The 21,433-nt window shown below is 51.3% G+C and overlaps 1 protein-coding gene across 6 annotated transcripts; it reads right to left on the bottom strand.

Moving 5' to 3' along the window:
* Nucleotides 1-1,591: 1,591 nt before the first annotated feature.
* Nucleotides 1,592-21,159, bottom strand: KMT5A (lysine methyltransferase 5A). 6 transcript variants are annotated; one of them, XM_066371107.1, is made up of 8 exons: nucleotides 21,112-21,159; nucleotides 14,521-14,648; nucleotides 13,243-13,399; nucleotides 9,882-10,101; nucleotides 9,409-9,496; nucleotides 5,315-5,374; nucleotides 4,121-4,311; nucleotides 1,592-3,410 (listed from the first exon to the last, which is right to left on the bottom strand). In XM_066371107.1, exons 1-8 carry the CDS (start codon nucleotides 21,119-21,121, stop codon nucleotides 3,200-3,202), a joined length of 1,065 nt encoding a protein of 354 aa, XP_066227204.1. In that variant the 5' UTR covers nucleotides 21,122-21,159; the 3' UTR covers nucleotides 1,592-3,199. The 6 variants fall into 6 exon arrangements, with proteins under 6 accessions (XP_066227204.1, XP_066227205.1, XP_066227208.1 ...); XM_066371108.1 differs by having other exon boundaries at nucleotides 14,521-14,644; nucleotides 21,112-21,130; XM_066371111.1 differs by lacking the exon at nucleotides 21,112-21,159 and adding an exon at nucleotides 14,919-15,216.
* Between the last annotated feature and the right edge of the window lie 274 nt (nucleotides 21,160-21,433).

Here is a 21,433-nt window from a genome sequence, read left to right as displayed (position 1 = left end):
ACGGAATTGGAAACTGAGACTCCAGAGGGCTGGGTCGCTGAGACGAGGTCGCGCAGCTAGGAGGTGGCTGCCTGGGACACGAGTGCTGGCCTGGTTCTGAAGCCCGGTTCTCATCCAGAAGGCTGTGTGCGCCCAGTTCTCCAAATAGCCTAATGTTGATAATGAGCACACTGCATGGCATGCTGGCCTGCACCTTCGTTTTTGTTTTTTAAAGATTCTTGCCTTTTTTTCTTTTAAAAAATGTTTATTTTATTGATTTTAGAGGAAGGGAACATTTGTTCCTGTGTGTGCCCTGACTGGGGATCGAACCGGCAACCTCTGCACTTCGGTACAATGCTCCAACCAGCTGAACTGTCCGGCCAGGGCCTGAACCTCAATTTTCAGTACCTCACACACATTGTCACACTGTACCCTTACGGGCAGGTAGTGTTACTCCAGTAGTACATCGAGGTAACAGTACAGTGAGACCATGGCCCCAGCTCAAAATTGGTAGAAGCAAGACTTGAACTCAAGTGCCTCAGGAGCAGACTTAACAGCCCTGGGTTCAACCTCTTTATATATAATTTATTTATTGTTTTCTGAAGTGAGAAGCAAGGAAGCAGACTCCTGCATACGCCTAACCAGGATCCACCCGGCATGCCCACCAGGGGGCAATGCTCTGCCTATCTGGGGTGTTGCTCCATTGCAATGGGACCATTCCAGCACATGAGGCGGGGGCCATGGAGCCATTCTCAGCGCCCAGGCCAACTTTGCTCCAATGGAGCCTTGGCTGCAGGAGGGGAAGAGAAAGGAGAAGGGTGAAGCAGATAGGTGCTTCTCCTGTGTGCCCTGACTGGGAAATTGAACCTGGGACTTCCACGTGCTGGGCTGACGCACTACCACTGAGCCAACTGGACGGGGTCCAGGCTTCAACCTTAGGCCTCTCAAGAAATTTCAGCAACATTTAAGAGACTGGTCCAGAATGCCATCTCAGCAGTCTTAGACCAGGAGTCCCAATTCCTGTCTTTTAAAAAAAATGTATTGATTTTAAAGAGGTGAGGTGGGGGGTGGAAATGAGAAGTATTAACTCATAGTTACTTCACTTTAGTTGTTCATTGATTGTTGTATGTGCCTTAATGGACAAGCCTCAGTGTTCCAGGTGGACGCTCTGTCCACTACGCCACCACAGGTCACACACTACTCTTTTTATTTTTTTTTAGTGAGAAGAGGGGAGGCAGAGAGTTTCCCACATGTGCCCACACTGGGATCCACCTAGCAAGGCCACTAAGGGGCAATGCTCTGTCCATCTGGGGCCCTTGCTCTGTTGTAATGGGAGCCATTTTTTAGTGTGTATGATGGAGGCCATGAGCCATCCTAAGCACCCGGGCCAACTCACTCCAATCAAGCCGTGGCTGCAGGAAGGGAGGAAAAGAGAAAGAGAGAGAGAGAGAAGTGAGAGGGGGAAGAGTAGAGAGGCAGAGGGAGGTTCTACTGTGTACCCTGACCGGGAATCAAACCCGGGACTTGCACACACCTGGCCAACGCTCTACCACTGAGCCAACTGGCCAGTGCCCCTACCTCTTGCCTTGTAAAAAACAGACACACAGGTGGCCTCGCCTGGCAATAAATATTTTAATTTTTGTTTCATTTTATGATGACAAATAATTTTCAAGTTTATTTCCTTTTTTTTTTAAATACAAAGCTTAACCACAAACAGGTACAACCAAGACATTTAATCTCACATTGACACGCTCCATCGGATCCTCCTCCAATCGGCTGACCACTGACCCAGGCAAGTATGGGGTGGAGGGGAAGACTTTCTTAGGTAGCACCATCGTGAGGCTGGGGTGGGTGGGGGCTAGAGGGCATCAAGGTTGAAAACAGGCTCTCACACCTGTCTCCATTCACATTTACCTGGGACCAGGGGGGCCAGGAGAACCCAGGTCACATCTCTAGAGCCTGGGCCCCTTGGACCACAGGTTAACAAGAGTGAGAATTAGTCCCCCTTTGGGAGGGAGGAAGAAGCTACCTACTCCCCCCGCTGTCACAGTCAAGGTGAAGACTTTACTCTTAGCCTTGATCCCTGGGTACCAGACCTGCCCGTTCCGCTGGGGTGGGGGTCTGTACTTTAGAGCTTGTAGGCTCACCCTTCGGGTCATGGTTGCAGTCTGCATCTCACGGGAAGAACCCTAGTTAGTCTGACGGGAAGCCTGACAGCAGGTCTGGAAGTTTCCACCCAGCAGAATGGGGTGGGGTAATGTGGAGTAGGGCGGGGAGGGGGGGACTGGATAAGTAATTCTGGTCCCACTACAAAACTTTATTTTTGATTAGAATAGAGTACCATCTCAAATCTCTTCTACAAAAAAAACAAAACAAAAAACCCCAAAAACAAAACCAAACAAAACCAAAAAACACGCAGCCACCTCACTCACTTTAAGACCTATGTACATGTTAAGTTGTTTTCTGTGGTTTTCTTTTTTTTTTTTTTGTCTTTTTTGTCTTTTTGATTTTTATTATCCTTTTAAAATAAATTCAGTGTTCACATTTCTATAAAGAATTACCCCAGTTTCGGGAAGCCCTGCCCTGGCGGGGCTAGCTAAGTGATGCTTTTCCCTGCCCACATCGACTTTGATTTACCCGCCCTGATGCTTCAAGGTGCCCCAAAAAGCGGCAGCCCGTGGAAGAGTAAACCTAGGCGCGGCCCGTGCCCAGGGGCCACCGGGTCAGCAAGCTTTCGAGAAAGCAGAGGGGAAGACTAACTTACTGTGAAACCTTTTTAAAAAATATTCATCCACTTCCATGTGCGCCTGTCTGAGACGGCAGGAAAACAAGAGCTTAGGAGCATCCCGTCGAGGGGGCCGGCGGCGGGAGGCGGCAGGGGGCGGGGAAGAGTCCAGCGTCCTAGTTCCTGTCTGACTCTTTCCTCCGGAACCTGTGCGGAGTCTCTGACCGCATGCACGGGAAGCACAAACGTTCGGCTTGTATGCAAAAAAGGTACAAAAAACAACTAGAATATAAAAGTTTTGGTAATATAAGGCCATCTGTTTCAAGTCCACCTTGGAAACCTGTAACAGATTATTATTTAAATACTACAGTGAAAAGGCATCTTAATATACTTTTTAAAAACATCTGAAGTCATCTGCTAAGATTAAGTGTAAAAAAAAAAATCCATTCCCTTTGAGGGCACTTTGTCCATGGGAGAAGGGGGCGGGGCGGGCGGTCAATGCTTCAGCCAGGGGTAGGCTTCGATGGAGGCCCGGCTGCGGTCCCCGTAGTCGTACAGGAGCTCCTCCCCGGCCTTGATGTCGCGGGAGGCGATGAGGATGAGGTGAGGCACGCCGTCGATGTCATGGAGTTTGGTTTGGCAGTTCCCACATTTGCTATGATTGATCAGTCTCCCCAGGCGGTTGGTCTCTCGGGTTGCGTCCACGCTGGCGGGAAGGGAGGGCAACAGAGGACTAATAAATGGATAGAGGGGCTTTTGAACCCAGTCGGGGTCACACCTGCTCTCAACTCCCGTGGGATGTTGATTTATGGAGATATATATATATATATATATATATATATATATATATATATATATTAAAAGCCCAGAGAGGCACAGGGTGGGGTGTCTGAGGCAGGGGTGGGTGGGAGGAGACAGAAATGCAAAGGGCTCTTTGTGGAGGACCCAGGAGGCCACTGCAGAGTTCTGCACAATAAAGAAATGAATAAAAGTCAACTATGCTGAGGGGACCAGATGAGAGGCTGTGCGCTTGTGGGCAGGGAGTATGGGAACTCTTTGTACCTTCTCCTCAATGTTGCTGGGAAACCTAAACCTGCTCTAAAAAAGTAGTCTGTTCAAAAAAAAAAAAAGAAATAAAAAAACAATTAACTACACTGGCCACATGGAGAAAGGAGCAGCCAGCCGATTTCCAGAGCCGGCCAGCCAAATGCACCAAGGGGGACGCAGCCTTCATTCAGAACAGCTCCAATCCCAAAGGTGAAAAACGGGAAGGGAAGGGGTGGGGGGGGAGCTGCTTCACAGTTTTGAGAAAAGGCGGCAAGAACTCAACAGGAAGCCAGAGCCACAGAATCAGGAGCTCATGCCCTTGGCCATGTGGCCCATCCGCTCTGCCAATGGCACTACTCCTGGACTTACCAGTAGGTCTTGCTCAAATACTGGAAATAGTACATGTAGCAGCCAGTGGAGGGGTCTTGTGCGTAGAGAGCTTCCCGCTTCTTGGCATCAGTGATCTCAATGAGGTCCCCATGGTATTCCACCACAAACTCGCCCCGGGAGAACTGCTTGGTGGCGATCACGCCCCTGCCTTTGCCATCGATGAGGTCAATCTGTTGGGAGGTGGTGAGAGGGAGGGTTGGTTCAAAACAGCTACAGATGTCACTGTGCCTGGCCAGCTTGGGGTGCTTGGGGCTTGCACTGCTCATTGTAACAGCTTTCCTGAGCTATGCCACACACACTTGACACATATAGTTCAAAGTGCATTAAATGTGTCCAGATGTACAACTATGTATTCTCAAAATCCATCACTTCGAAAAGTTCCCTCATACCCATTTGCAAAAACATTGTCATGTTATATCTGCCTGAGAAATCTGCCCTTAGGAGGTTGTCACCCCATTTTACAGGTGAGAAAACTGAGGCTTAGAGAGGCAGAGCCATGTCTCAGGCACCCATGGTGAGGAAGTGGTGTAGCATGGACTCAGATCCATGCAGTTGGCCTCTTCCTCTTCCCTCCTGCATTTCTCCTCACTCTGTTACAAATGCAGTGGGAGGTTGTGGCTTCAGGGGCCCAGACTTAAGTTCAGATCTTCCTAGACAGTGGTGGAAATTAAAGCTTTCTGACCCCCGAATCCCAGTCCAGAACAGTCTGGCCACCAGAGTTCCTTCACTCTCATCCACCCAGATGTGTCTGAAATTTGCCAAGAGAAAAGCAAATTTCTTGGGTATTGCCATTTCTCAGGAGAACAGAATTTAGGAAAAATGTATTACTTTCTCCTTTTAAAAGCTTCCCCAGGCGGCATGCTAATTGACAGAAGCCAGGTACAGCAGCTTCCTAGCCTATGCTTCCGTTTGTGTATAATGTCCAGAAGAGGCAAATCCAAGAGATGGGAAAAAGACTGGCAGGTGCCAGGGCCCGGGAGTGACTGCTGGTGGGGACAGGGTTTCCACTATGTTTCCTGTGTGAGATGTGCCCTTAACAAGGGTTTTAGGATGTGGGCCCGTGAGAACCTAACAAGTCTGGCTAGCCAGTGACCACTAAAGGATTAAAGTAATAGGGTGTCCCTCTGACATTAAGTTCTTGACCTCCATGGGGGGAGGGGCCTCCACCCTTACCTTCATTCCTTCTTCCTTCCCACTTTCGATCAATTCGTCTATTCTTTTCCTTTCTTCAGACTGGGAAGAAAATGCAAGAAGCACATCAGCCCTCTCTCCCAGGCGTTCTGGACCCGCCTGGGCCACGCCACAAGGTCACCCCTGCTGGCCTCTATCACATCGGTCCCCAAGGATGCACAAGCCCCTTAACACTCCTTCCCCCATCCTTTTCTCATCACTCATCTGTTGTGGACAATTTGTCACCTGAGGTTCAACTGGACCAGGAGGGACACAGAAGTGGCCCAAGGAAGAAATGGGTGTGGCTGTGTTCTGTTTGGCCCATGCAGTGTTTTAAAAAATATTGAAATCGCTGACACCTAAAATCAGGACTCTGACTCGATGCACAATCGGCCAGGACTGAGTGGAGGCTGCGCCCCTTAGACGGAGCGTGGGTGAGAAGAATGCCCCCCCCCCACGGAGTCACTGCCCTGCACAGAGAGGCTGAGGAGGGGCCGATGGTCTCCTGCTCACCTGTCCCTAGGGTCACCCCTCCTGCCACCACCTCCATCCCTGACTATGGTCCCACTGCTCTGTCAGTGTGCTGGGAGCGGAAGGGAGCTCTGCAGGGACAGACCAGGAGCCCCAACCCACCAGAAAACATAGCACATGTAAGTGGGAGCTGTGTGACCAGCAGAGCCACCGCCCACAGCTGAGTTCTGACCCTCCCCACAGGACCTTTCTAGTCACTTCTGTGGTATGTGTTGGGGACAAAGCAGTGGGAATGGCCAGGTTTCTGCAACCTCAGGAGGGCTTTCTAGGCACTGCAGAAGACGCCCCCACCCCATAAGACAGAACCAAGCGAACCCAGCCCACTCCTCCACATTTCTGCCACTGCCTGGTGCCCCGCCATGCTGGTCCTTGCCTGGACACCTTCGCAGCCACCTTGGTGGTCTCCTAGCTCACACTCTGACCCCCCCCCCACAGCATCCTGAGGGGTCTTTAAGAAATGTAAATGAGATCACCTCATTTGTTCCTGCCTAAAGCCTTTTGTAAGTTTTTTTTAAAATAGTAATGTACCAATTATAATACAGGGTGGGGCAAAAGTAAATTCACAGTTGTTCTTATGGAAAAAAGTACAATTGCTAAATAATACAAGAATAAACTGTTTTGCATACTCACAACTATACACCTACTTTTGCCCCTTTCTATAGTAACATACCAATAGCAATGTTCCCTAGTGTGACAAATGTCTCTGAGTACCCTAAGTTGTTAACAGCGGGTGGTGGGGGGGAACAACCAAGGAAGGGACTATGAGAATACTCTGTTCTGTCTCTGTAAGTCTATAATTGTTCTAAAACAAAAAGTTTATTTAAAGAAATACAGAAGCCTTTCAGCAACTTCCCACAGCTACTGGGATAAAACCCATTTCCTCAATGGCTTGTGAGGTTCTGCAGGATCCAGACCCAGCCCCTCGAGCCTCATCTGACATCCTCACCCTGCTCCCACATGCTGGCCACACTGGATGGCTCTTTGGGAAGGTCAGGCTTCTTCCTACCTCAGGGCCTTTGCACTTGCGGGGGGTGGGAGGTAGAGGAGTGGGCTCTTGAGTGCCCTTTCCCTAATCCATTTACCTGGCTTGCTTCCTCCCTTCCTTGCTGTCTCTGCTCAAAATGGCACCTCCTCAGAGAAATTTTCCTGGCTACTGTTGCAAAAGTAGCATAAACCTTGCTGTGCTGTTCAATTACTCTGTTTTATTCATTGTCAAAATGCTACCAGAAACAATTTTGCTCTTTTGGATGTCTTTTTATAAGCTCCAGGAGGACAGGGGCCTGGTGTTGTTTCCCGTGGCATCTCCTGGCCTAGAACAGTGCCTGACACATCAGTAAGCCCACAAAGCAACAACACACACACACAACTACCACACTGAATCATTCATCACTGACCAGCATGCAGCCCGGTGAGGACAGGCACAGTAGGCAGTGTCAGTGGGAGTACTCGCAGGAAAACTGGGGCAGGTGACGGGGCATTTTACTGCTGTGACTGAACAAGGCACCAAGGAGACGAGCTGAGCAAAACTGGGACCAGCTCGATGCCCTGAATGCGGAGCCAAAGAGGTTGAGTTTCACCTCGAGGCCCGGTGGTTTGGGGCATGCCAACTACCAGCTTGAGGCTCCCTAGACCCCCCCCCAGAGGTCCTGAGGGGAGACTGAGTAGGAGAGGACAGAAGTAAGACATCTCTGAGCTGGAGTGGGCAGGCTGCCGGGCACAGCAGGCCCAGGCCTGGGCTGGGGAGGAAGCCAGGGTACTGCCAACCGGCACAGACCCTGTCCCAGTGCTGGCTGTTAGCCTACCTCATAACCCGGCCAACCAGCGAAAAACCCCGCCACAAAGCAATGAGCCCTTCAGGGCATCTCTCCAAAGCCCGGTTCCCACCCTCCTGCCCTGGACCTGGACTTGGACCTGGAACCTGCCCACTCTGTCTCTGGCCCAGCCCTGCCCACTCTGTCTTCAGACTCACTGACATGATTGCCAGGCTTTGAATTTCGGTTTCATCCCTGGCTCACCACACCCCTCCCTTACGGCCTGCCTGCCTGAGCCCCGCTTTCTGCCGTTCAGAAGGGCGGGCAGGTAAGGACACCACCCTGGCCCACCGCCTGGCCAGCCACCACGTGGCCCCAGTGTTCACTCAGCAGCGCCAACGCAAACATGCCCGTCCAGTGATGGCGCAGCCTCCTGCGCCGCAGATCGAGCTCTGGGGAGGCAAGTGTCCGTACCCTCCCACACCTGCTGCAAGGTTTAGCAGCGGCGCATCATGCCCTGTAGCAGGCCCCCCACCCCCAGACAGACAGCCCTTGTGTTTTTTATGAGAAAGGCCAGCGTGGTGCCCCACCCCATAGCCCCACGGGCCTGCCTGTGTGGGCACACTGCGACTTGGCTGCGGTGGGGCAGCGGCTGGGTTACGAGGCCTGGAACCGCCTGCTCTTGCCCTCCGCAGTGCCGTCTCAGAGCGACCCAGCACCGTCTCCCGCTGCAAGCAAACATTTTATAACAGCTCCTTCTTGGCCAAGAGACACTGCCTAAGGAAATAAAGCCAAAGCTGCTTTTTTGAGGGGGGAAGGAATAGACTTTCTGTTTTGTTTTTCTTTTCAAGGAAGCCTCACCAATGCAAAGAACTAGAAAGAGAGGTTGCTGGATTCCCCGGCCTGCAGTTACAGAGTCCACATAAAAAATGGTGAAGGAGACTCCTGCGGCCAGGGGTCCCCCACCTTCAGGTTGCTGTGGGGGTGTAGGAGAGCAGAGGGGCTGCCCCGAAACCTGAGGAGGGGTGCAAGGACACAGCCCGGGCTGCAGGGCCAGGCCACACCTGGGCTTTCCTACAGCAAGGCAGCAACCACACCCACTGCATCAAATATTGATTGAGGGCTGCTCAGCCCAGCACTGCGTCAACAGAGGGTGGGCGCCCCCCCGCCCAACGGGCCTTCTGGCTCATTTCTCAGGTGTGCCTCGGGACCGTGGCTGGGTGGCAAAGAGCAGAGAGAGCCTTGGGAAGTGGCAAGGCCAGGGAAACACAGCGCATCTGTGTGCCAAGCACAGTGCTAAGCATCCCACATCCACAAAAGCATTTCAATCTCCCCACATCCCCACAAGATAGGGCCACATTATCCCGTTTTACAGATAGGGCCACTGAGGCACTGAGCAATTAAGTAACTGGCCCGAGGTGATGCAACCAGCCGCTGCTCTTTCCTGCCTCGAGACACAACACAGGAACTTCTGGACAAGCAGACAGACCAGCCTCCAAAAGGACACGCGGCCTTCCCCCTGGTCCCAGGCTCCAAGGGCCCTGCCAACAGGCCCTGGGAAGGCCCTTTTCCGGTAACACCTGACCACCCTTGCCACGATCCACAGGTTAGGAGGCTCCTCCCAGACGCATCTTACAAGCTGCATGGTGACCTCAAGCGTCATGGTGATCCCCACTAGACCATGGAGAAGACCGAGGCCATGGAGGCAGACACATGCTTCAGGATGACACACACAAAGCTCAGGTCTGCATGCCGAGCACCGCTCACTGAGCAGCCCTGCCCCTCCCACAGCTAAAATGAAAACCACGTGACTACCTGCAGCTCAGCTTTGCTCTTCCGGGAGCTCCTCCGCACCGGGTAGAAATCTGTGAGTTTGCGATTCTGTTGCGTTTTTCCTTGAGTTCTGGGGTGGGACGGGAAGAAGAGGAAAACCACACTGGCACCGAGGAGGCACACAGCTGGGGAGGGGCGGTGGCTCCTCGGAAACGCTGTCACTGAGCCGCCTGTGTCTGCTGCAGCCTGGGGGCGCATGGGCTCACCTACCCACGGAGGCCTCAGACTGTCCAAAGCAGGCTGCCTCTCTCAGTGGGGGAGGGGAGGGCCTTTGAGCTCTGGACGCCTGCCGGACTGGGATGCTGGCACATAATGGTGTCACTGATGGGAACTCAAAGGATGGGAGCCTTTAGCACAAGAGAGGCTGAAAGGGTGGCTGGCTTCACAACTCGATCTGCTGGGGTCAGGGAAATTGAACTGCTGTGCGGGAGGAGGGCACCCAGGGGAGCACGTACTTTTTCCGAGGGGCCGGCTTGCCCTTGATGGGCTTTTTGAGGCCTTGCTTGGCGATGGCTGCATTGGGGGAATCACAAGACGAGGTTGGAGTTTTTGGAGGTTCTGCTGCTTCGGATTTTTGGTTTGGAAAAGGTGCCAGGGGACCTCTCCTGGCGTCTTTGATCTTGAGTTCCTCGGACTTCATGGTGCTTCGTATTGAGTTCCCAGTGTTTCTCTTCTCTGTAGGCAGAGAGTGGAGAAAGGGAGGTTTATTCTAGGCGCCGTCTCCCAATTTCTAGACCGTCAGCTGCTTGCTAAGACAGGCTCTGGGAGAAGGCAGGGTCAGGGGTGCGTGGGCATTGGGTCTGTCAGACCCGGTATCCACTGATGGCTTTCAGGGGAGAACCATCTGGCTTTACTTTCTGACCTCAGACACTGGGTAGAGAGCGTCTGGTCTTCTGCAATTTTTTCCAACTTTATTGAGATAGATCTGACAAAAATAGCAAGATGTTTAAGTGGACCTAGTGGTGATCTAATGTCTGCATCCATTGTGAAAGGGTGTCCCTCATGAACACATCTGGTCTTCTGCATATGGGGGCAGGAGGGGCCTGAATTAGAAGTGCCACTGATAGTCATCCCAGCATAAGCGCCCAATCAATTGCTTTCAGGAATGGGGCTGCAGGCCCCAGGAGGAAAGCTAATCCCTAAAGAGGGGCCAGTGTTGGAGTACGGGAACAGGTGCAACGCAGAGCCCCTTCCCCAGGATCCACCTGTATGCCTCATTCCAGTTCCTGCTACCCAAGTGGTCAAAGCCCAACATTCGCAGTGGTTCTCAGCTCAGTGCCTGGACACTGGTCAGTCAGTACATTGTGAGGGAGAAACGTTGAACATGATGTTACCGAAACAGTTGTGGAGCCCCAGTGCTGGTGAACTAGCCGCTTTTTAAAAACTTATTTGCCCTGGCTGAGTAGCTCAGTTGGCTAGAGCGTCATCCCGATCTACCAAGGTTGTGGGTTCAATCCCCAGTCAGGGCACACACAAGAATCAACCAATGAATGCATATATAAGTGAAACAACAAATCGTCATTTCTAACTTTCTCTCCCCCCTCTCCTTTCAAATCAATAAATACGAATTAAAAATTTTTTTTAATAATAAATGATTTACTTTTTAAAAACTAAGTAAATAATATGTGGCTGGTAGGAATATAAAATGGCACCGTCACTTTGGAAAAAAAGAGTTAGGTAGTTCTTCAAAAAGTTAAACATGGAGTTACCATCTGACCCAGCAATTCCACTCCTGGGCATTCATGAAGAGAATTAAAAACATATGTCTACATCAAAACCTGTATATGAATGTTTAGAGCAGCTTATTCATAATAGCCAAAAGTGGAAACAACCCAAATACTCATCAACTGATGGACGGGCAAATAAAATGTGGTCCATCCGCATGATGGGATATTATCTAGTCATAGGAAAGAATAAAGTACGGACCCACGCTATGACGTGACGCATCTCAAAAACACGACGCTAAGTGAAAGAGGCCAGGCCCAAAAGGCCACGTATCACCTGATCCCACTTCTAGGGAATGCTCAGAGCAGGCAGAGCCACAGAGGCAAAAAGCACACTGGTAGTTGGTTGGGGCTGGAGATGGGGAGAAATTGGGCATGCCTGCTAATACTGGGTTTCTTTGGGGGCGATGAAAAATATTTAAAAATATATCAAAACTCCTCCAGACCATTCTTACTCCCTTACGTCTTCTTGAGTGGAACCAGGGGGATTTAAGGCCACCATGTTGTGTGCAACCTTAGGAGTGGGTGGTGCCCATGAACGTCAGCTGTCACATCCAGGCAGAAAAAAGATCGAGAATCAAAGATAAGAGCCTGGCTCTTGAGGGCCTCCTCCAAAGTACATCTAGCCCAAAATTCTAATCATTGCCATTTATTAACACTATGAGCTAAACGAGCTTGCACGTGCAACCTGTAACCATGGAGGATCACTTATATCCCAGAAGGGATGCCAGACAGGCTGAGCACATGTAGAGAACCCCCTCCCCAGTCTTTGCATGGCAGGTGCTACCCTAAGAGGTGCCAATGCAGGGAGGAGCAGGCTATGACAGCTGATATCGGCAGAGGAAGGACCATGGGATGGAGCCTGTCACAAAGCTCTCTGACACCCATGTCTTAACTGATCTTCAGAGTAGCCATTTTACAAATGGGAGAACTGAGGCTCAGAAAAAATGTGCAACACTTCCAGGCTCCCTCCATGTAAGTGGCAGAGGAAGAACCCAGGTCGTTGGAACACCAAACAATATAGCATCGCCCTGTGCACATCAAGCCGGTGCTAGCTCCTGTCTCTGGTGCTCCGATCTGGCCCCAGAAGTTGGGCTGACCCATTGCTTATGACACATTTTTTCCTGTTAACAAATACAAGGCTTCCTTGTATGGAGCTGCTGGTGGCCAAAGTTCTGCTTCCTTTTTTGGGGGGGAATTTAATTTTTTATTTTAATTTATTTTTAGAGAAAGAGAAAGGGAGACAGACATAGAGAGAGACAGAGAGCGAGACATCGATTTGTTGTTCCACTCATTCACACCATCACTGGTTGACTCTTGCATGCGCCCTGACCAGGGATCAAATCCACACTTCAGCATGTCAGGATGACATAACTACCTACCAAGCTACCCAACCAGGGCCCAGAATTCTGCTTCTTTAAAACCACTTTTATGAGAAGGAAGCGTGGTGAATTGGGAAGAGCTTACGCTCTCCAATGCCGCTTGGAAAGGGAATATTTAGATTAAAGCAAGATTTCTAGGTGGTTTCAGCTTGTTTGGCTGAGCCAGACAGAATCCTCAATACTTGTGCATTTTCTTGTTCAATATTTTAACTCATTGCAGATTATGCTGCTTTTACAGAGTAGCTCTGAATACTTGAGTGGAAAGAAACTTTAGAAACGAGGTCAAGGCCAGCTCATAAAAAAGGGAAGGAGATCAGGTCCCGGCGTTCACACAACAGTCAGGACTACAAGTGACTGGTCTGAACAACCTAAGACTCATCATTTCTGTACTTCTGGCACCTGTGAGCCTCTTTAACTGCAAATCAGGTGCATTATTTTTGCTATTTGGCAAGATAATCAAGTTCGAAGGACATGCCAACTCCTGTGAAAGCAGGAGAACCTGTTAGACCAACAGGGCACATGCCCTGGGATAGGCCACTCTTTCCCGAGTCTTGTGTTTCTTAGCAGCGAGACAAAACATCGTTCCTTTCAGACTCAGGTGTGAAAAGGCTGGATAAAAATTTAATCAAGAGGTATAATTATGGAGAAAAAAGGCTTCTGCCACCCGACCCGCCAGCTGTGGTCAGAGCAGGGCCATTTCGGAGGCTTACCTTCCCGTTTCCTGTAGATTCCGGTTAATGGCTTCCCCTGGCATTTGACTTCGTGATGTGCAACTGAGTTCTCTTCCTGAAGGGGGGAACGTATTCCAGAGCATTTGTTCGGGCTCATGTAGGTATAGATCTTTGACTGCCCGGTAAACACATTCTCCTAAAACGACAAATGCATATTCTGAAAGAGGCTTTAAGAAGGAGATCCCACAGCATTTAATGGAGAAGGGGCATGCAGAACACAAAAGACAAAAAACCCGACATCATCATCTTTCCAAAGTAGGGCTCCTGGGGATGCCAGCCCCAGCACAGCAGTGAGGGTTTTGAATCCCCCAGGAACAAGCTGGAAGTTTCCTGTACACGTGGCCTCTGATTCTGGTCACTAAGGGGACATCTGGTCAGCGGGAAAACCAGCTATCCACAAGGTCGATATAAGACAACCTACCAGTAAGTAGCAGGGAGGTCAAAATGACCCAGAAGGAACAAATGAGGACTTTGAAAGGCTGCCTATGGGCAGGAGCTGCAGGGCCTCTGGCACAAAACAGGTCTCAGGGAACCTGATTAACCACTTCTTGGTCCAGAGGTTAGCTGGCAGGACTTGTCACAACTGCCCCAGCCTTCTGTGTGCCCAAACCTGGCCCCTCTCAAACCAAAGCAGCCCAGAAACCTCCCAGAACGTGGACTGGACTGCGGTTGGGGAAATTCTCTGGGGTAACCGTGGCTGAGTAGGAAGCGGAGAGCCTATGAAAGCAGGACCTAGTGCCAGCTCATTTAGGGCGTCATTCTGCTGCAAATGGCATCTTGGCATTAACAGGAGGGTGGGCAGGCGGGTGGGGCAGTGCAGATCACTGCTGGTGTTTCTGGGTGTGGGGCTCCTCTTCTGAGTAAGCACGAAGCATTGCTAAGGGCCTTTCTGTCTGGAGAGCCATTCAACACCAAGTCAGGGAGACCCATTACGCTCTGAGGGGCCCAGGCAGGCCCCGCACACCCTGGGGAGGCAGCCACCTTCCGGGCAGCTAGGTCTCGGGTGCTGAAATGCCATAAAGACACAAACTTTTCCGAGGTCACATACTGCCAGGGTCATGGCGGAGCAAGTGTGGACGCCACTCCCAGGCAGGCCACAGAAAAGGAAGCTGCCCGGCCGGGCGTCCCGCCCGCATCCCTGCCCCAGGGCGGCGGGCGGGGGCCGCGGGGCGAGCCCACGTGTTCACGGCGTGGGGCCGGCGGGGGCGCTCGGCCCTCGGGGCGCGCTGAGTGAGTGCGGGGAGTGTGCCTGCTTACCCCGTTGGTGCGGGGCCTCCCCGGGCCCCTCCGCTCCACCATCTCCGGGCCCGGGGCCGTCGCTGCCACCGCCACCGCCGCCGCCGCCGCCGCCGCCTCCACCGCGCGGGGCTTGGACATCTTCCTGCCTGGAGAAGGGGACCCGGGGGAAGCGGGGGAGGGGGCGCTCAGGGCGCGGCGGGGCGGGGAGCGGGGCCGCCCGGGCCGGGCGCCGCGGCGGCGCCTCCCGCCGCAGCCATGTTCCGAGGGCCCGGCGGCGATGGGCCTCCCACCTCGCCGGAAGGCAGGGGCCGGCCGGCCGGACCAGGCCGGGGCCCGTGTCGCCCTCCCGCCGCCCGCGGCCCCGCTGGGCCCCGCGCGCCGTCCGCCCCCCGCGCGGCCGGGCCCGACACACCCACCTGCAGCCCGGCCAGGCCCATGGCGGTGCGCCCCGCGCCCTCGCGGCCCGGCCACCACCGCTGCCGCTGCCGCTGCTGCTGCTGCTGCCGCCGCCACCAGCGCCGCCGCGGCGCCCCGGGGAAGGGCCGGCGGCGCCCCACGGCGCCCCCTTCCCCCATGGCCTGCGAGGCAGGGCCAGGCACCCGCGCGCCGCGGCAGCCCGGGACGGCCCGGGACCAAGAACGCTGGAGGGAGGCGCTGGCGGCGCTTCCTTCGCGGCCCGCCCGCCTGCTCGCTCGCCACCGCCCACCGTGCGCTGCCGGCGCGGGGAGGGGCCGACAGGGGCGGTGCTGCGCGGCGGCTCCGGGGGAGGCGGGCGGGCCGTGAGGGCGCCGCCAATCCTGACTCGGGCGCGCCCTCTCGCGCGCGTCCTCAGCCACTCGCCGAGGACCCGGAGGGAAACATGGTAATGACAGCCCAGGCTCTCGGCCCACCAGGCTCCTCTCGCGGGTTCACGGATATTTTGGGAGACCCGTCGGTGTCAAGCTCATCCAGCAGCGGTGTGCCCGAGCCTGGGTTCACGAGGCATTTTTATGGGCATTTATTTAATCCTTCCCGCAAGCCCAGGGAGGCAGATCCTGTGGCAAACCCATTTAAGAGGAGGATACGAAGGTGCACGGGCTTGCCCAGGGCCACAGAACTAGAAAGTGAGATGCCCGGGCGGTACGCATTTGACAGGTACAGGCCCTGGGGGAGACAGAGGCGGGGTTGTAAAAGGAAGTGTGCTGGGTGCTGCTCTTGCTTAAGTTATCTCGTTAAAACCTCACAGCAGCCCTAGAAAAGTACACACTGTTATTATCTCTTTTCCACAGATGGGAAACCAAGGATCAGAAAAGTGAGGAGGTTGGACAAGTTCTCCGAACCAGAAATGCATTTCCAGGCAACTGACCCCAGAGTCTACACTCCCAGCCTCTACCCTTCCTGGTTACAGATGAGGAAATGACAGTTGGATGAGCAAATGGTGTTGCAGAGGGTTAAGCAAGTCACAGAGGTCTCCTGTCCACACCCCCACTCCCCTTAAGAAAATGTGCTAGAGGCCCTGGCTGGGCAGTTCAGTTGGTTAGACCATCGTCCTGATACACCAAGGTTGCAAGTTCTATCCCCAGTCAGGGCACATACAAGAAAATCAACCAATGAATGTATAAATAAGTGGAAGAACAAATTGATTTTTTCTCTCTCTAAAATCAATTTTTCAAAAAACTGTATAATGAGATAGGCAGGGGTTCCAGGAACTCGGGTGTCTCATTGCCCTGTGTCACTAAACTCTGGTCATCAGGGTTTGAGGGCTCAAGGCCAAAGAGGCCAAAGAGTCCCTGTATTTGTGCAACGTCAGATGTAAACAAGACACCTAGGGGCACCTAGTTCCTGCTGCTTGGGTCATGACCCAGGAGCAAGATTGGGTTTCCCTCCCTGCACAGACCCAGAGGTGCTTTGTGACCATGGCCAAGTCACATTCGCAATCTAGGCCTCAGGGTCCTCATGGATAAAAAGCAAGAACCTTGAATTCTATAACCCACCCAGGGCACCTTGAAAAATTAACAGATTAAACAAATAGCTGTCATTTTCTTGGAGGAGGGGTGAACACAAAATACAGTGTGTTGTAAAATTGGGTACTGGATACCAGCATTATTATGTTAACCAGTGTCATTGCAATAAGTTCAATGGAAAACAAGTAGCTGTCACTTTAAATGGCTACCTCTCCTTAGAAGGGATAAGACTGGGTAGGATTAAACAGCAAGACACAGCTCAGGAAAAAGCCTCTCAGATCAGCTCTCACTTTAGAATCCTTCAGGGCAGGGCTGGGGAATACTGCCCACTCCCTCACCCCACCGTAACCCCATCCTCCCAAACTCTAATTCTGCCCACTTGAACACCAGGAGGCCATACCAAGAGTGAAAGAGGATTCTAAAATGACACTCTTGACACCCAGGTGGAGCCATTTCAAACAGTGTCTATCACAACTACAGGAGCAGAAAAGGTTTGCAGTTGCCAAACTACCACAAGAATCATGACTTGAGAGCAGGAAGCAGCTGCTCAGATCACCTTATCCGTTTCACATACTATTTTTTAACCCCCGCCCTACACACACAAACTCCTGGCCACAGTGTTCTCCATTTTAGTCAACTGCAAGGGGGTACATTCAAGTACAAGTCTAGCACCCATTCCTCTCAACCACATGGCTCTAGAAACAGTAACACCAATCATTAAGTATAAGCTTCAAAACAACCTTTCCTTTCTCTATACCTAAGGTATCCATATTTACATGTAACAAATACACCCATTAGCAGAAATGAAAATTCTTAATGTTTCCCAGGATCTCATAGAAAGAGAATTCGACAGCAATGTTATAAAGACTTAATCCTTATTGAATATTTACTACGAGTTCAGCCCTGTAATAAGGCATTATTAAATTGAACCTTCCCAAACATTTATAAGAAGGTACTACTATTTTACAGATGCTGAAATTGAGGCTCAGGGAAAAGAAGGATCACTTGCCAAGGTTTCTGAAGCCAGCTCTGCTATATGAGGGTACTTTACCATGAAGAATGCATATTGCTTTCCTTGAACTCAGACACTAACACAGCAATTCACTCATTCCACAAACATTTATTGAAAACTTCTTTGTCTCAGGCCCTGTGGTAAGGATACAACAGTGAACATAGAGACCAACGGATCACAGTGGGAACAGAGGGGTCAGTAAGGCCTGATAGGCCACAATGAGGACTGTGAATTTGATCCTAAGAGCAGTGGGGAGGTTGGTGGTAAGGGGATTAGTGAAGGTCACATGGTAATCTGTGTTCTTGGGGACCATTCTAGCTGCTGCTGAAATGACAAATTGGAGATGGCAGAAGTGCAAAGAGGGAGACCATTTACGAGGCCATCTGACAGTGAGTAGAGGTGGACTGATCTTTTTCAAGCTAACGCATTCAAGGCTGAAAATATGTACATGATTGTAAAACTTTATTTATTTATTTATTTTTGCTTTCTTTTCATTTTTGATTGTAAAACTTCAAAACCAGAGAGGGCCTGACCAGGCAGTGGCGCAGTGGATAGAGCGTCGGACTGGGATGCAGAAGACCCAGGTTCAAGACCCCAAGATCACCAGCTTGAGCGTGGGCTCACCTGGTTTGAGCAAAAGCCCACCAGCTTGAACCCAAGGTCACTGGCTCCAGAAAGGGGTTACTCAGTCTGCTGAAGGCTCGCGGTCAAGGCACATATGAGAAAGCAATCAATGAACAATTAAGGTGTTGCAACACGCAATGAAAAACTAATGATTGATGCTTCTCATCTCTCTCTGTCCCTGTCTATCCCTTTCTCTGACTCATTCTCTATCTCTGTAAAAATTAATTAATTAATTAATAACAAACAAACAAAAAAAAACAACAAAAAAAACCAGAGAGGAATTGCTGGGTGTCTGAGCCTTTTGTTCATATGGCCCAGCAGGCCCCTCAAAGTGAACTGCAAGTTGGGAACAAAGACCACTTGTCTCGAAGAAAGAAAAGAAAATTGACCCCCTCATTTGAAGTACTATAAATGATTTGATATTAACGATACCAAATGCCCAATTTACTAGTTTGCAAGAATGATACAGCCTAAGCCTGACCAGGTGGTGGCACAGTGAATAGAGCATCAGACTGGGATGCTGAGGACCCAGGTTTGAGACCCCGAGGTCGCCAGTTTGAGGCGGGCTCATCTAGTTTGAGCAAAAGCTCACCAGCTTGGACCCAAGGTCTTTAGCTCGAGCAAGGGGTTACTCGGTCTGCTGAAGGCCCACGGTCAAGGCACATATGAGAAAGTAGTCAATGAACAACTAAGGTGTTGCAAAGAAAAACTAATGATTGATGCTTCTCATCTCTCTCCATTCCTGTCTGTCTGCCCCTATCTATCCCTCTCTCTGACTCTCTGTAAAAAAAAAAAAAAAAAAAAAAAAGAAAAAAGAATGATGCAGCCTAAGACACAAGTAACTACTAATTTGGAGGTCAAGTGAGACCGTGAGAATCACTAACCAATAAACTACAAAGGTGATGTGTAAGCCTGCATGGTAGGAGCTGGGGACACTTGGTCCTGCCTGGGTAAGAAAGGTACAGTGCAACCAGCACAGGCACAGCGTGGTCAGAGTCTAGACAGTGACTTTGGACTTCAGCTTCCACCTCTGAAAAATAGAAATAGGCCCTGGCTGGTTGGCTCAGTGGTAGAGTGTCGGCCTGGCATGCAGGAGTCCCGGGTTCAATTCCCGGCCAGAGCACACAGGAGAAGTGCCCATCTGCTTCTCCAACCCTCCCACTCTCCTTCCTCTCTGTCTCTCTCTTCCCCTCTCGCAGCCAAGGCTCCATCAGAGCAAGGTTGGCCAGGGCACTGAGGATGGCTCTGTGGCCTCTGCCTCAGGTGCTAGAATGGCTCTGGTTGCAACAGAGCAACGCCCCAGATGGGCAGAGCATCGCCCCCTGGTGGGCATGCCGGGTGGATCCCGGTCGGGTGCATGCGGGAGTCTGACTACCTCCCCGTTTCCAACTTCAAAAAATACAAAAAAAAGAAAAGAAAAATGGAAATAACAATTTGTAAAGATTTAACTGAGATAATAAAGTGCCTGGCCCTTAATGGTAATTATTAAGTATTGGTAACTATTAAAGTATTATTGGGCTCATATTAAGTATTTAAGTAGTTCAATCGCAAAATGCTGCTTAGTTTTGTCCCTCCCTACTGATTAATTAAGGCAAACTTTTTTTTAATATCTACTATTGAAATAGGTAGTTTAAATGATTTTGTTATGTGGAAAAATGAGTCAGGGATGCATATTTTTATTAAGATTTATCAGATAAATCAGTCAGATACTATTAAATATACTTTCAGATGCTTAACACTTTTCTGAAGAAAAATATTCGTCTTAATTTCCTCTGTGAATTGAGTTATTAAGCTCTTTAACTTGAAGTTCACTGTGTGCCTCATTTCTTAATCAGAATCTGGGTAAGTCTTGTCCCAAATGACCCAAGAGGGATGCTGGGAGAATAAATGATGCAATTGGGTGCAGGGCCTGAAAAGAAAGGGCCCCAATAAAGATTTGCTTAATGGATCCTTATTATTGTTGCTATAGGGAGCATATTGCATTAAGGTAAATGCCAACTAAAATGCAATGCCTTGGTATATTGAGGGAAAATGTAAAATCTCAACTTATTTTTAAAAAATAGTAATTCTAGCCCAGGCTGTATACCTGGGTTGATTAGTGTCCTCCCATATCCCCGATTAGGGAACACTCAGAAATAGATTGATGATAGAGATTGATATCTCTCTCTTTCTCTCGCTCTCTAAAATCAATAAATAAACATTTTAAAATAATAATCATTCTGGCCAAACGTCATGCTCAAGTTTTTGCATGAAGGAGACTCAGCGGCTGGAAATGACCAGCAGTTGGAGATCACTTTGCCGCATAACGTGGGTCTTACAGTCCTGACAGCAAACTAGGTGTGCAAGGAAGGACTTCGGTCAGGGACATCGCCTTCCGCGGCTGTGCTAGGTATCCCACCCAAACCACCTCCGATGGGCAGGAGTCCTGGTCAGCTTCGGGACGAAGGGCTGCCCCGGGAGGTGCAGGGGACCCGACTTATCCCAATGTGGGCCAGCGGGGCCGGGTCCCTGCCCTAGCGGCGCAGAGCTGACTCAGGGTGTGGGGAGGAAGGAAAGCGCCTGCCGCCGTGTCCACTCCGAAGCGCTCGCCACGATGTGGGTTACCGATCCGCGCCCTCGCCTCAAGGTCCCCTATTTTCCCAACAGTGAGAGCCCAGCGGGCGAAGCTTTGCCCTCCCTCCGTCTTTGCATCAATAACAACCATTCCCTAGGTGTCCTGTGCTTTAATTTCCAAAGAGCTTTGACATATGGATCCGTTGCCTCTGGAGAGGCCAGCCAGCTGGTGCCTGCACTTAGAGGAAACCGAGGCACGGGAGTGGGAAGAGATTTTGAAGGCTTCTGGAGGTGGGGTGCAGGGACAGGAAGGTTCCGCAGCGTTCCCCCCCCCCCCAGTCCCACCACAAGTCCCCGCGCTCCGTGGGAGCAGCCCAAAGGAGGATGCCTCTCCGCCGCCGCTCCCACCACCCTGGTCCCTCCTTCACTGCGAACCCCCATCCCAGCCGCCCAGGCGCTGGGAACCTGAGCAAATACCTCTAGCCATGGCTCTGGTCTGTCACCGCTTAGGATCTCCCGGGAAACGCAGCTTTCGAAAAAAGTTGCAACAACTGTAGCCAACTGCTCTACGGAGCACCGGCTGCTGCCCTGATTGGCGCCTCCACCCGCCTCTCTCCAAACTGCGAACCTTGATAGGCGGACGTGGGAAGAAAAGCCCGCCCTCCTCCCCGCCTCCTTGGTCGGGGGCGGAGCGAGCGGCCGCACTTTCTACAAACGCTTTCGGGACAGGTCCCTGCGGAGGGGGTGGGATGGAGACAGGGGGAGGGTGGAGTTTTAAATTTCATCGTCTCTTTGCGCT

Source organism: Saccopteryx leptura, chromosome 2 (genome assembly GCF_036850995.1).
Source record: "Saccopteryx leptura isolate mSacLep1 chromosome 2, mSacLep1_pri_phased_curated, whole genome shotgun sequence".
In the NCBI taxonomy this organism is placed as follows: Eukaryota; Metazoa; Chordata; class Mammalia; order Chiroptera; family Emballonuridae; genus Saccopteryx; species Saccopteryx leptura.
Note: the sequence above shows the minus strand (reverse complement) of the source record. Positions and strands in the feature narration are given on the sequence as shown.

Coding starts and splice junctions, on each gene's coding strand:
- KMT5A (XM_066371106.1), bottom strand. CDS start 15,077: ATGGGGGAAGGGGGCGCCGTGGGGCGCCGCCGGCCCTTCCCCGGGGCG. Junction 9,497..9,881: donor AAGCCGGCCCCTCGGAAAAA/GTACGTGCTCCC, acceptor GTCCCACCCCAG/AACTCAAGGAAAAACGCAAC. Junction 5,375..9,408: donor AGAGCAAAGCTGAGCTGCAG/GTAGTCACGTGG, acceptor TTTTCTTCCCAG/TCTGAAGAAAGGAAAAGAAT.